Source organism: Neolamprologus brichardi, chromosome 3 (genome assembly GCF_056152115.1).
Source record: "Neolamprologus brichardi isolate AB-2024 chromosome 3, ASM5615211v1, whole genome shotgun sequence".
Lineage (NCBI taxonomy): Eukaryota > Metazoa > Chordata > Actinopteri > Cichliformes > Cichlidae > Neolamprologus > Neolamprologus brichardi.
Window position 1 is genome coordinate 10,526,319 of NC_142106.1, and position 15,512 is coordinate 10,541,830.

At 41.5% G+C, this 15,512-nt stretch overlaps 2 protein-coding genes across 2 annotated transcripts in view; both read right to left on the minus strand.

Annotated features, from left to right (window-relative positions):
* Positions 1-15,512, minus strand: part of LOC118453405 (uncharacterized) — a 154,427-nt gene that overhangs the window by 95,748 nt on the left and 43,167 nt on the right. The gene's annotated exons all lie outside the window — the stretch shown is intronic.
* LOC148103460 (nuclear factor 7, ovary-like) lies at positions 5,903-7,528 on the minus strand. Its single transcript, XM_087839481.1, has 2 exons — positions 7,407-7,528; positions 5,903-7,305 (listed from the first exon to the last, which is right to left on the minus strand). Exon 2 carries the CDS (start codon positions 7,286-7,288, stop codon positions 5,903-5,905), a length of 1,386 nt encoding a protein of 461 aa, XP_087695607.1. The 5' UTR covers positions 7,289-7,305; positions 7,407-7,528.

A 15,512-nucleotide genomic window follows, 5' to 3' on the forward strand; every position in this document is an offset into this window, starting at 1 on the left:
ATGTATGCAACAGACATGGGTGGTGGGTCCACTTCAGAATTTGTAATTCTTAAAAACAATAAAACTCTTATTAGCTCTTCTACCAGGTTTTCTGCAGTGTGTCTGTCCATCAGCTAAGAGGCCATCTCGTAATTTTCAATAAAGTGGAAGATCTAGAGGTCCAGCAGTGAATTGTCAGACACACTGGTGCAGCTTTTTTCACCCTGTCTTACCATAATGGACGTTCTGTGTCTATAGATTTAGGATCATTGTTACGGACATTGTTTTTCTACTAGGTACAGTAGAAGGTAGTGTACGTTGGATTTAAGGCTTTGATGGGTTATACTTACACTACTAGTAGCTGCTGCAGCAGTTGTTGTTGATGGTTTGGGACCAGACACCCCAGGGTCGAGATGGAGACGTGTCTTAGATTCTGAAGGATGTGACGATTATTTTTTTCCTGTGCTGCCATGATTAGTGCCTCTGTGCTGTCTTTCAGTCCAGCTTTGTCTGGCAACTGGTAGGATTGCTGGATGTCAGCCACTTCTTGTATCTGCTGGTGGTACAAACTGTGCAGGAGCCTGTCCTTCCATGATGATTCCTTAGTACTCTCTGTCTCATACACACACACACACACACACACACACACACACACACACACACACACACACACACACACACACACACACACACACACACACACTGAATGATGCTTGTGCTGTTTATAGTCTGTGGTTGTGGTTTAATGTTTGTTTGTGCTATAAAGGCACGTGTCTGACAGTTCGCCACAACCAAACCAGAACAACTCAAATTCTCCATCAGACGTCTTTGTGAAACCCACAGAACCACAGGAGGAAAACATCTGAGAGCAAAAGTTCATTAATCCTGCAGAGAAACTGCTGTAGGAACAAAAGACAACAAACATCAAGTCAATGAACTGACTTCTAATAAGTAGTTCTGGGTCATCAGAGTCTAATTTAGTGATAAAAAGACATAAAACATATAAAAATCTGTAACATGTGGATGTCCTCTGGTCTGAGGTGCTGGGGGGACCAGTTAGAGACCAGCAGCTGAACGTCAGTGGTTGGACTGGTGGACTACTTCAGTGAAGAGTAGACGACGTCTGGCTCTGGTTTAAAGTCTGAACACAAACACAGTTCAAACAACAGGAAACATGATTACAAGCTTTGTAGTTCAATCAAGACCTCCAATCTCCACCTCTCTGCATCACACACAGTCCCAGTTCAGACTTTACTGGGAACCAGTTCAGATACAAATCACAGAGCTTCCATACTGCTCACACTTTAACTGTATGTTGAAATCACATTGGGTGTGATTCAGAGTTCAGAGAGCTTTGCCTGCACTGGTGCTTTAATTAGAAAATCGACTGAATTTTCTATAAACGATTCTATAAATATAACATCCAGAGGTGGTCTGTTGGATTTAGGTCAGGTGAGCAATGTGGGCCAGTCAGTGGTATCAGTTCCTTCATTCTCTTAGATGTAGTGTTGCCACATGAGGCCTGGCATTGTCGTGCATCAGGAGGAACCCAGGATCCACTGCACCAGAGTACGGTCTGATAACAGGTGGAGGATTTCATTCTGAATCCTGTTGTTGCCAAGCCTGTAGAGGTCTGTGCTTCCCTCCATGGTTATGGGTCAGTAACCATTACTGACCCATCACTAAACTAGTCATACTGAATTATTTTAAAGGCAGCATAAAGTTCTCCACGTCTCGTTAGACCTGTGGTCAGACTGAACCTGCTCTCAAGCAGGGTGGCAAAGGTGGACCTGCCAATTGTAGTATCAGAATCAGAAAGCCAAATGCAAAACTAGTGAAACATGAGAAGGGAAACATGTCACTAACCTCCAGCTGTAAAATCATTCCTGTTTTGAGGGTTGTCTCATTGTTGTCTCTAAAATGCACCTGTTGAGATGAACCTGAATCTTGCTCTTCACAGATTCTGTGTATACTGTTACTCCTCTTTAAAGATAAAGTAAAGCTTGTCATTTTTTTCTCCTACTCTCATGGCAGATTATCTTAGCTTAGCATGATGTCTGTAAACAGTGTGAGCAGCTAGCTTGTCTCTGTCCACAGTCAAAGATAAAGAGCAGCTGTACCTGGGCCTCCTTGTTCTGATGGTTTTTTGTCCATAACGGACGTCTTCAGTTCTCACTGCTGAGTAGACCACAGCTGAATCAGTCTCTGTACAATAAACACAGTAGAATTACAGTACTGTGATATTATTACACTACAGTCATGGAGACATTTCATTCTGTTCTTTTATGCTTTTTAAAAACATTCAATTTTGTCTTTTCATAAACTGCAGCAGCTTTTCACAGTATTTATTTTTAATCTTAACACCTTTGCTGTGAAACAGTGAGCACAAAGGCATGAGGAAGTTTCTGAGAAAAGGAAGAAGGGCGACCACAGAGCTGCAGACTGATGCACTTTTACCACAGAGCATGAAGGAAACATGCATGACCAGTGTTATCAGCCAAACCCAAACACACTGCAGCAAGAAGCTCCATCAGTGTCGCACTAACTCGAGTCAAAAAGAAGCAGAACAAGTTTAAAAGAATAAAAAGTCACTGATGGATATAAAGGACATTTTATCTGTTCAGTCTCTTCATATGTCTCATGTTCACATGTTCCATATCTTAACTGTGTGTAGCAACAACAGATAACACACATGTGTGGGCCTCATCTGAGCTCTGACATATGTAGCTCAGTGACAGCACCGTCTCTCTCTGCCTCTCTGTCTACATGGCTGTGAACAAAAATAGAAACACTGAGGCTTCAAAATGCAGCATCTACAACACTGTCACTCTGCCTCCGCCATGGAGACTGATCTCCATGGTGATGAGTACAATTGGCAGCTGAAACTGTTGTGAACTTCTCCATGAGTCATATTTCCTGTTTCAGAGCTGCTGATTGGCTCTTTGGGCCCTTTACCTTCAGGAGGTCATGGACGAAGCACTGAAGTCGTTTATCACGTAAAAAATATTTTTCGTATATAATAATTTGATAAATAATAAAATATTAATAAAAACTGGAGGTTTGTTTTAGAACTTAGATTTTAAGCTATTTATGCCTTTTTTGCTGCTCTTTTTTAAACTTATTCCCTTTAAACTGTATTTATTCTTTTTAAAATATATTGGTTATTGCACTGGAGAGGCTGCTGAGAAACAGTATTTCGTTTCAGGCTCTGTAACACCATACGAAATGACAATAACCAATAAAGTCTTGAGAGTTGCTGGCACAGTTTGGAGGTGTTCTGCCCCCTGCTGGACACACAGAGCTACAGCATGAGGATCAGAGGAGGCTGGTGCTGCTTCACGTTTACACACAAGAAGGAGGTAAAAATATTTAAAAACAGAGATTGTTTTTAAACCTGTAAAGGGGCAAATCCTGACGAACCAATCCACAGCCAGAAAAGAAGACTAACTCTGTGCTGCTCCAATCAGGAATCAGCTCTGTTACTGTGTGAGTGTGTAAAGTCACAGAGTAACTGGTTTCAAATGTATCTATAAAGTTTATTTACATTTTATTTAGGCTTCAAAAAAACAATCCAAGTTTATTTCTTTGGACTTTGTTCACTTAGTGCCACCTGGAGGACAGTCAGCTCCCTGCAGCAGCTCTGGAGGACTGTTAACTGATGAAGAGCTCGGACTGCACAGCCTGCTTCATCACCGACTTCTTCAAATAAACATGACCAAGATCAGTCGCAGCACCTCAGACAAACATTTGTTACACAGCAGCCGCCTTCACACCGACTGAGCTCCATCACAGCTTCAGAGCTCAGCTTACTAAAGTCCAAAGTTTATTTCCTCTCAGGTTTCTTACTTTCAGTAAAGTTTCACTGTTAGAGCCCTGACCAGCATCCTGCAGCATCTGGAGCAGCTGTGTGGTGCTGTCATGGCAATAAGGATCCAAATCTGTGGGGATGTTTCCAGCAGGCGTTATAACCTGCAGTCAGCAAGGTGTGCCTAATAAAGTGGCAGTGTTTATGTCACAGTGCAGCACTATCAGAAAACGGTGGTTTACATCTCTGTTACAGGAAACCTGAAGAGTTCAAACACAAGAGAAGAAAATCTAAACGTTACACAAAGAACATAAAAGAACTAAACTTCATAAAAACTTCACAAATGATGCTTTAAATGAAAAATAAATCCCTGTAAATAATTCAACAGGTCACATATTAGAACCACCTTAACTAAACTCTGTAGCCGGTCACTGTGGTTTGTCCCAGCAGCTCTTAGGAAACAAACTGCTAACTTCAGTGTTAGCACACACTGTTAGTAAACTATGCAACACTGAATTCAGGTTTCAGTTGTGTTAAGTTGTGAAGTTGTGATTAAAGTCTTCTTACTGACACAGGTAGGATGGTCAGGCGTCCTCTGTTCCTTCACCTTTCATGAACTGTCACTTATAAAATGCTGCCAAACATCAACTACACTCAATAACTAAACGTGTGCAGGTTAAAGTGATGGACGCCCAGATCTGCACTCCAAATACAAACAGACTAAAGGTGTTTCCTTCAGAAACAAAGACAATATTTACAAAGATCTCACAGGTCAATTGTGAGCGATCACAGCAGCATCTCATCCTGACTAACAGCTTTTAGATGCAGGGAGAGCGTCGTGGTTCAGAGGTGGTTCAGCAGATGATGAAGGCCTTTCTGTTGCATTGTGTAGTGCTGTGGATGCCATGATGGTTGACTGGGTCTGCTTCTACTGAACTCACAAACACTTCTGAGGTATTTACACCTGAAGCCTCATTTAATGTGAGTCAGAAACAAACGGCTCACCTGTGATTAATGGATGTTTCCCTGCATTTATATTTTCACACAGTTTATTTCTTGCAGCAGGAAAACTGAACAGAATGTATGTAAGAGGTTAGAGTGAGGATGACGTCACTTCATACAGAAAATACATGTTTGTCTGTTTTGATGATGAAGGACTTCTTTAGCTCTGTAAACAGCTACACTTGAGAGGACAGAGGTGATTTCATGGATAAATAACAATGTGTTTATCAGCTTTCATCATCGCAGTGCAGACGTGACGTCAGATCTATCAAAGTGAAGGCCGTCTCTCTGATGACGTCACAGAGCAGAGTCGTTCTGTCCAATAAAGGATCTCAGATCAGCTGCTGCCATCTTGTGGCCACAGTTGGTTACTGTCTCTGAAAGTTGTCTCATGTTTCCTGTTTTCCTGTTAACAAAGGCTGGAGCTCATCATCCTGAGAGGGCAGCAGCATTTTTTGGCTCTTCACACATGTTCATTATATTCTGATGATCCTGGATGGAGACAAACTACAGATAAGTGTGTTCAGCCCAACTAGTTGATCTCATTACAGCAGTTTGATGTTTCCCTTTGAATCCCCCTGAAGATACTGACAGTGAAGCACGTACATAATACTCCAGCCTTTCAACTCTGAGCTTATTTAGTTCTATTAATACACTGAAATCTCATTTGTGTCATGAAGAAAGTCTTTAATCAAACAGAATTCAAAGATCAGAAACATTTCATATATGGAGTTAAACATGAATCATTGTTTCAACAATAGATTTATTGTTGTCATAAACAGACAAGAAGACAACAACAAACTGCTCCTCCCATTCAACACATGTCAGTCCATATCCCAGCAAACGAAATCATCTCCATTTACACATCAAGTAGAAACATGAATCACTTGTAATGATTAGAAACTTGATAGAATTTTAAATCTAGTTTGGGGAGTCATTCAGTGAGAAACAGTGAAATGATTTTCCATGTGAAAAGGTGGACAGCAGAAACAGAAAGAAACAGTGAGAACTAAAAGAGAAACAAAGAGCTTTGGAACAACGAGGCAGCAGGAGGACAGCTGCAGTTTAACAGCTTCAATTCACTGACAGGAAACAACATTAGAAATATCATCATCCTCAAATCATCTGCTGCACTGACACCTTCAACGGACACACCTTCACTTCATCATAAATAGTGTCAATGTATGGAAACATCCTGTGAGTGAAAGTGTGTGTGAAGGTGTGTATGTGTGTGTTAGTATCAGGATCAGAGAACGACAGCTTTCCTCTGTTCCAGTCCAGATTCACTCTGATCCTCTGGAGCTTCTTCTGGACTGAGAGAGCAGTTTGAGCTGATGGTGAGCATGCTGAGTATTTACCTTTATAGAACCATATTGTCCATAATGAAGACTGTATATCTCCCTTCCTCTGCACAGACTCTGCTAACACACCCAGTTCCCACCCTGTACTGTCTCCAACTTCAACATCCCAGCTGTGAGTCCCTGAGTTAAAGCCCTCAGAGCCCAGGACAGAGGAGTCCCGATCAATCCTCTCTGGATTATCAGGAAGCTGCTGCCTCTCTCCTCCATATCTCACACTGGTCAGATCTTCAGACAGGATGAGTTTTGGACCAGCAGTGTTTGGGTCCAGAATGAGAGCAGTGTAGGAGACCACGTCCTTCATGTTGTTCCAGATGTTGAAGGTCAGGTTGCCCAGGTGTTTGGCCTGGTCTATCAGAGCTCCTGAGGGCAGCTGTGGATCATCCAGCAGGGGGCAGCGCTGGACTCTTTCCACTGCAGCCTTGTAGTTGTGCAGGAATGAGACGTCTTCAGCTCTCAGCTCCTCCTCTGTGGCTCTGACTGTGTCTGAAAGAGCTGCTATCTCTCTGCTCAGAGCCTCCATCTTCTCCTTCATCATCCCACTCTTCTGCTCCTCTTCCTCCCTCAGTGCAGCCAGCCTGGCCTCCTCTTCCTCTGCTAGAAACTGGTGAAGCTTCTTAAACTGCTCCTTAATCTGCCTCTCTGTGTGTCGGGCCTGGACCTTAATGTGTTCTGCTGTTTGATCAAACTTCACTTGAACGTCTTCACAAACCTTTAACTTCTTCTTTAAGGGCTCCAGAGTTTCCTGAAGTTCCTTCTTGTGTTGTTGTGCAGCTTCATCGATGGGTCTGAATCTGTGGTTTGTGTGTTTTTCTGAGTCTCTGCAGATGTGACACACTGGCTGCTGATGGTCCAGACAGAAGAGTTTGAGTTTCTCAGAGTGCAGACTGCAGAGAGCCTCTGAAGCTCTCTGATCTCTCTCATGTAAGAACGACTCACACAGGTTCTTTAAAGCCAGGTTTGAAGGTGGTTCATCCTTTGAAGATCTTCTCTTACAAACTGGACACTCGTGTGTTGATCTCTCTCTCCACCATCTTTTCAGACAGTCTTTACAGAAGCTGTGGCTACATGACAGAATAACAGGATCTCTGAAGACCTCCTGACAGACCGGACAGCAGAGATCCTCCTCTGATCTGGAAGCCATTGAGTCTGTGAGTGAAGCTGAAAACAGCAGACAGGAAGTACAGTCAGTCCTGGCTCCCCTCCCTCCTCTACCACCTTCACTGAAACTTCCTTTGAGTCGTGTTTTTGCTCAAACTCACATTCAGTGTGTGGAGCGTCAGCAGCTTGAAGCAGCAGTGTTGGAGTTTTCCACTTTTCTCTCCTGTAGCTGGACTCACTCAGAGGAAGCTGCTAGTTTGGTCTGAGCTCAGTCTGATCGTCTATGCCTCTCTTTACTGAGGACAAAGAACTTCCTGTTTCCTGGTTTGTCACATTTGAGTGACGTGAGGGGAGGAGACAAATGTTCAATTCAATTCAATTCAATTCAATTTTATTTATATAGCGCCAAATCACAACAAATGTCGCCTCAAGGCGCTTCATAGATACAGAGAAAAGCCCAACAATCATATGACCCCCTATGAGCAAGCACTTTGGCGACAGTGGGAAGGAAAAACTCCCTTTTAACAGGAAGAAACCTCCGGCAGAACCAGGCTCAGGGAGGGGCGGCCATCTGCTGCGACCGGTTGGGGTGAGAGAAGGAAGACAGGATAAAGACATGCTGTGGAGGAGAGACAGAGATTAATAACAGATACGGTTCAATACAGAGAGGTCTGTTAATACATAGTGAGTGAGAAAGGTGACTGGAAAGGAAAAACTCAATGCATCATGGGAATCCCCCGGCAGCCTACATCTATTGCAGCATAACTAAGGGAGGATTCAGGGTCACCTGGTCCAGCCCTAACTATATGCCTTAGCAAAAAGGAAAGTTTTAAGCCTAATCTTAAAAGTAGAGATAGTGTCTGTCTCCCGAATCCAAACTGGAAGCTGGTTCCACAGAAGAGGGGCCTGAAAACTGAAGGCTCTCCCTCCCATCCTACTTTTAAATACTCTAGGAACAACAAGTAGGCCTGCAGAGCGAGAGCGAAGTGCTCTAATAGGGTGATATGGTACTACAAGGTCATTAAGATAAGATGGGGCCTGATTATTTAAGACCTTGTATGTGAGGAGCAGGATTTTGAATTCAATTCTGGATTTAACAGGAAGCCAATGAAGGGAAGCCAAAACAGGAGAAATATGCTCTCTCTTTCTAGTCCCTGTCAGTACTCTTGCTGCAGCATTTTGGATTAACTGAAGGCTTTTCAGTGAGTTTTTTGGACATCCTGATAATAATGAATTGCAGTAGTCCAGCCTGGAAGTAATAAATGCATGAACTAGTTTTTCAGCGTCACTCTGAGACAGGATATTTCTAATTTTAGAGATGTTGCGCAAATGGAAGAACGCAGTCTTACATATTTGTTTAATATGTGCGTTGAAGGACATATCCTGGTCAAAAATGACTCCAAGGTTCCTCACAGTGTTACTGGAGGCCAAGGTAATGCCATCCAGAGTAAGAATCTGGTTAGATACCAAATTTCTAAGCTTTTCAGCGCCGAGTACAATGACCTCAGTTTTATCTGAGTTGAGAAGGAGAAAGTTAGTGGCCATCCAAGTTTTTATGTCTTTAAGACATTCCTGCAGTTTAACTAATTGGTGTGTGTTATCTGGCTTCATGGACAGATAGAGCTGGGTGTCATCTGCATAGCAGTGAAAATGTATGCTATGTCTTCTAATGATGCTGCCTAGGGGAAGCATGTATAATGTAAACAGAATTGGTCCTAGCACTGAACCCTGTGGAACTCCATAATTAACCTCAGTGTGTGAAGAGGACTCTCCATTTACATGCACAAATTGGAGTCTATTAGATAGATATGATACAAACCACTGCAGTGCAATACCTGTAATACCTACAGCATGTTCTAATCGCTCTAATAGGATATTATGGTCAACAGTATCGAATGCTGCACTAAGGTCAAGAAGGACAAGCACAGAGATGAGTCCACTGTCAGAGGCCATAAGAAGATCATTTGTAACCTTCACTAAAGCTGTTTCTGTGCTGTGATGAGCTCTGAAACCTGACTGAAACTCTTCAAATAAACCATTCCTCTGCAGATGATCTGTTAGCTGTTTGACAACTAATCTTTCAAGGATTTTTGATATGAAAGGAAGGTTGGAGATTGGCCTATAATTAGCTAAGACTGCTGGGTCTAGAGATGGCTTTTTGAGTAAAGGTTTAACTGCAGCCACCTTGAAGGCCTGTGGTACATAGCCGATTATTAGAGATAGGTTGATCATATATAAGATCGAAGAATTAATCAATGGCAGGACTTCTTTGAGCAGTTTTGTAGGAATTGGGTCTAAAAGACACGTTGATGGTTTGGAGGAAGTAATTATTGAAGTTAACTCAGAAAGATCGATTGGAAAAAAAGAGTCTAACTTAACATCAATGGTACTAAGAGTAGCTGTAGATAATATTACATCTGTGGGATGATTATTGGTAATTTTTTCTCTAATGATAAAAATTTTATTTGTGAAGAAGTTCATGAAGTCATCACTAGTTAACGTTAAAGGGATGGTTGGCTCAAAAGAGCTCTGAGTTTTTGTCAGCCTGGCTACAGTGCTGAAGAGAAACCTGGGGTTGTTCTTATTTTCTTCAATTAGTGATGAGTAGTAAGCTGTTCTGGCTTTGCGGAGGGCTTTCTTATAAAGCAACAAACTATTTCTCCAGGGTAAATGATGATCCTCTAAATTTGTGACACGCCATTTCCTCTCCAGATTACGAGTCATCTGCTTTAGGGTACGTGTTTGAGAATTATACCACGGGGTCAGGTACTTCTGATTAGAGACCTTAGTTTTCACCGGAGCTACAGTATCCAGAGTCATACGTAGTGAGGAGGTGAAATTATTAACAAGATAATCGACCTCTGTTGGGGTAGCGTTCAGATAGCTGCTCTGCTCTGTGTTGGTACAGGGCATTGACGATGATAACAGAGGCTGGATTATATTCTTAAACTTAGTTACAGCGCTTTCAGAAAGACATCTACTATCTATCTAAATTGCTGCTGATATAAAATATTTTTTGTGGTTTTGCAAAATATATAAAAGAGCAGAAAGAAAAGAAATAAGTGTAAAGAGTGCAGCAAAATGCATGGTTTAGTGTGAGTTGGTTCATCTGATCTGGTTGTGTAAAAGTCACTGCATGACACTGAGTGTTACTTTTGTGTTACTGACACTCATCTCTGACATCTCTTTCTCTTACTTTCTTTTTTCTGTTATTTAGTCAAAAATCTTTCAAAGAAATAATGAATTCTCCACACGTGTTTGAAGGTTGCTGATACGTTCATCTAGCACAGACCTATTGCTGGAACGCCAAGACAATTCTACTACAATGGCAAAAACAAGACGCAAGTCACCAGAGCTCTTTGTGTTGCTCGTGCATGAGGGAGAGAACTGTGACGAGCATCGTTCCCTCCAAGTAAGCAAATGAATGTTAATAGTCAAACATAGAAATTAACTTTTGCAAAATCATTCCAGCTTTGTGGTGCATCTCCTCCAGGTGTGTAAATCACACATGCAGAGTGGTTTGAGTTCCTCAGAGCTTCATAAATGTCTCTTCCAGTTGTTTCTATCACTGTCCATATGACCAGAGTCCAAATGTATGCAGACATGGGTATAACAAACATACCAGTTAGTTTTGCTGTTTGTCAATGTGGCTTTCAGCTATCTTCAAGGCTGCAGGCCTTTGTCAGCACTCCTGTTTTATGGCCTCTATCAACCCTCATCACCTCATTTCATGCATTCTTCCTGTGGGGGGTGTGAAATTAGGATTTTAAATTAGGTTATCTTATACCCATAGTCAAGGTAGATGAGGTATTTTAAAGAGCTGTAGAACATAAATATATTTCTTAGTCTAGGATGTGTTCAAAATATGTAACTTAGTTTCCTTATATTTTTAGGTTAAAGAATATGACCCCCTTCGCAGTATATTCTTATAGTATGTTAGACCAAATGTCTCAGTATATTTTGGTAGTAGGATAGACAAAAGTTCAAGTAGATCTCTGGGGATTAAAAGAATGTGACCATCCTTTGGGTTCTGTTAGACAAGTGGGCGCCACCATTTATCTGCTGTGAATGTTTTACACTGTTTTCTTGTCATGTCAGACTGCTTAAATCATTCTCTGAGAAGGTCGCGTGCGAAGGACCTCGGTCCAGTAATAGTAAAAGCAGACAACATTCTGTGCCCCCACCCTTGTAGGGGGTAGAAAGACAGGGAGCCCAAGGTCATAACTTAGGCGCCACGACAGATAAGAGAGTGTGAATGTTTAGGTTTACGACCAGGTGGGGGCCAGTGGAAAGTATAAAAAGCTGTGTAACACGTCACCATTTTGAGACTTGCTGTGACCCTCTCATGCATCTCTCCCCATCCGGATGGTTTTTATGCTCATGTGTGTGAAAATTGTATGGAAATAAAGGATTGTTGATTGAGCATTTATACACCGAGTAAGTGTCCTTCCTTCAGCCCAAAGATTCAAAGAACTGGGAGAATTCAACAACTTGGTGCCGTGACCCGGATATTTTGGTGTGCTGAGGAGGGGCAGATTTGGCCTGTGGTGAGATCATGCGACAGAGCGAACGGAGAGCCGGCTCAAACATCAAAAAGGTAAGCACAGCCTGTTGTATTATGAATACCGAATGTGCATATTGGGCTTTCCAAATTAATCTGTTCGCTGGGTTACACGTATTTTCACATTAAATTGTCGGTGTCTGGTTTTCGGCGCAAGATACTAACAACATAAGTTGAGGCTGAATTCAAGTGTTATAGGAATTTTCTAGCAAGATACTAATCATATTCTACGTTGAGACTAGGGTGCAGCACACTTTTACCCTACATAATTAATTTTGTCTATGACTGGCTTCTGTTGCAAGAAATGTGGAAAAGCTTCCAAAACGCGGCCAAAGTGTAGAATATGAAATAGAGGTGAAATAGAGTCTGGCTTATGGTGCGCTTGCATTTTCAAAGGTGAGCTCAGAGGTTTCTGTGTGTGTTTCTGCTGGTGAGACGCGCTTGCTGTGTTTCTGTGTGAAATATAAACACGGTGACAGTGACGGTTGATGTGTGAATGGGAGGACATTAGAGCAAAGACACATTTTAGGATCAAAGGTTGATGCCTAGTGGACCTGTGGAAAATATTTTTGTTCATGGTGTGGCAACCCCCCTGCCTGTGGACGCGCAGTCAGGTCCAGCGGCGTCTGGTTAGCCGAGGTGGTGACTTGGGAACTGAGGACTCCCGCATAGCTGCAGAATAACACTGAAACGTCTGTGTAATCACGGTTTACATTTATTCTGGACAAGAGCAAGACACATTTTGCGAACAAAAGTTGAGTTCTAGAGTAGTAAAAAAAAAAAGGTTGAAAAAGGTTGTATTCCTCGTTTCAGTGGTTGAAATTGTTGTTTGCCTGTCCCCTGACGAGTGTTAAATTAAATAAAGAGGGCATTTGGAGCCACATAGAGATAGACGGGCTGAATTGGGTGTATTACTCTGTGGTGTAAAAAAAAAAAAAAAGGAGAGAGAGGAAAAGAGTTGGAGGTGTGTAGTTTGTGTGAAAGCGCCGTTAGAGTCGGCGTCTCGTCAGAAGTACGGGAGTCAATTAAAGTAACAGAATAATTTGTGCCTAAAAGTGTTTGTGTGGTGCAGAAATTGCGGCAGGAGGCCAACAGAATAATTTGTGTCTAAAAGTGTTTGTGTTGTGCAGAAATTGCGGCAAGAGGCCGTGTCGTGAATTGTTGCAAACTGTGAAGTTATTTGGAGGATTTAAAGGTGTGTAGTGGTGTGAAAATGTTGGGTTCTAAGTCTAACATAGAAAAAGGGGGTGTGCAGGGTGAGTGGAAAACTTCTGAGAAGCAGAGAGAGGAGTTGTTGAGGGCGCTGCAGGTCATGCGACCTGGGAGTGCGCCAGAGAAAAAATTAGAGGTTGCAGCTGTGGCAAAGGAGAGTAAGGAGTTGTGTGATAAAGAAGGAGTGATTGTAAATATAAGACGTCTTTGTAATATAATAGAGAGTTGAGTGTGAAACGAGGCTGTGTGTGACGACAGCGCGCTGCGAGCTATTTTAGACGGTGTGTGAACATGCAAATGAGGTGGCTGCTGTGAAGCCCACAGAGGACTTCCTGTTTAGCGTGTTATTGAGTTTTATAAGTATGATTTGCAAACAATGATACATGCCTGTAATTAAAACGCTGATTTTGTTGATTATAATATTATAAATACAGTTTTTGAATGACTGCGGTGAATGTTTGATGTTTGGCTGGGTTTTGATATAGGAGAGATGGCTTGGCGGCTGCTGGGGGTGAGTGTCGGTGGCCGGAAATCTGCATGCCCATAAAAGGCAACTGCCTGACTGTGTGAACTATGCACCGAGAGAGAGAGAGTAAAATCTAGGCAGATGAACCAAATGGATGCTTTAAGAAAAATAGTAAATGAATGTTTTAGTCTCTTAATACAGGTGGATTTCTCTCAACCTGGAGACCTGAGTACACCAGCAAAAGGATAGATTAACAAAATTGGGACAACAGACAGGCCAAGCTCTGGCTCAAAATTTTACAGCTTGACCTCTCACGTTGTCCTCACCCTGAAAAGAAGCTTAACCCTTTAAAACCGGTCGGAGCGGGCACGCTCTGTTTTGCGTAACTATTTTTAAATCCCGGTAGCTCTACAACCACGTGAGCTAGCGCAATAATTTTTTTTGCATATGAAACCGGAGGAGTTGTACTTACATCTTATGCCATCAGCTTGTCCTCGGTCACGGTTTCCTTCCACATATAGTTTTGCAAAAACTGCATAAAAAGCACTTGCAGCAACAAAAACATAATATTCCAGAAACACGCTTTGCTGATCCGATCAGCTGTTTGTAACACTTCCTCGTTGGAATAGACGTCAGCGTGAACTATCGCATGTCCGCCATTACCTGCCCGAAACCGGAAGTGACGTCATTTTCACGGAAATGTAGTTTTTTTTTTTACCATATGGCCTTATGAGCCTATACTGGTGTTTTTAAAAGTTATCTTTGACTTTATGACTTTCTGTGTCGTTTCTGGGATGCTTAGGACTCATATTGCACTGCTGGAAATAGTTTATTTTGATGAATATGCTGCTTTTTTGCAAATTTGCATTATAATATTTATTTTCATTTTTCCTGCAGTGTATAAAAATTGGTGTATTTCAAAAATAAAACTATGAAGACACTCAAAATAAATTTCCTGTGGTGGGAAACTATTTTGTGCAACTTTTTTGTATTTACAGTTTTGAGGGATAAGCCTCTTAAATTTCTCTAACTAAAAATATATGTTAAAAAAACAAAAACGATTTTCAATTTTTTTGTAGTTCATTGCACTTTTTTTGCAATTTATGTAATTACTATGCACTTAATGCAGACATATTATTAAAATCTGGGCTATAATGGTTGTATTGATGTATAGCAATTTGAAATGCTCCCAAAAATGGCTCCACAGCATGTAAACATATAATATAAGCTCTGGCGGACTTGGTTCTATGGTAGGTCTTAAAGGGTTAAAGGACATCTTCTCCTCCAGTTATCGGTTACCATTACTGGAAATTTTCAGGCAAGTTTTTCACTGAATTGTTTTTGGCACCATGTGTCCCTGAATCTCACAAGCAAGCTCTAATTCCTGGCTGAAGACATGGAATGCTGTTATTTAAGGTTGGAAATCAAAATTTGGGAAACAAAATTAAAAACACACACAATTAGGGAAATGCCTTGTTGGAAAAAGTTAAAATAACCCACCTACAAACGCACACACACGCAATGAAGAAACAGCTTACATTCATGAACACGTGAAGATTTTCCAGCAAGGTTAAAGCAGCAAAACTTAACATACACCTGATGTTAAATGATAAAGTTTATCCACTACTAACAAATAAACTCTCTGGGTTGCAGGACAACAACTTGACTTCAAAAAGACAGACACTGGTATGACAAACCAGTGAGGAAATAATAAATTTAGTGGTTAAAAGAGTCGAATTGTGACATGTTTTCTTCTGATTGATTAATACAAGTGATTATTGAATGAAATAAAATTCCTTTTTTGAGTTATTAAACATGATCTTAAGAATTTTAACGTGTACCTGTGTTGTCCTGTCAACTTGGTGGGTTAGGAGTTGATTATATAGTGAGAAAAAACAAAAAAAGGGGGGGAGAAGGCTGACACAGGGCCTGGCCCCTCTCTGAATAACACAGCCAAAACAACATCATTTTCCTGTTCGTCTGTTTTTGTTTTGTTTTTGTTTTTTCTCTTTATGCTTGATTACAGGC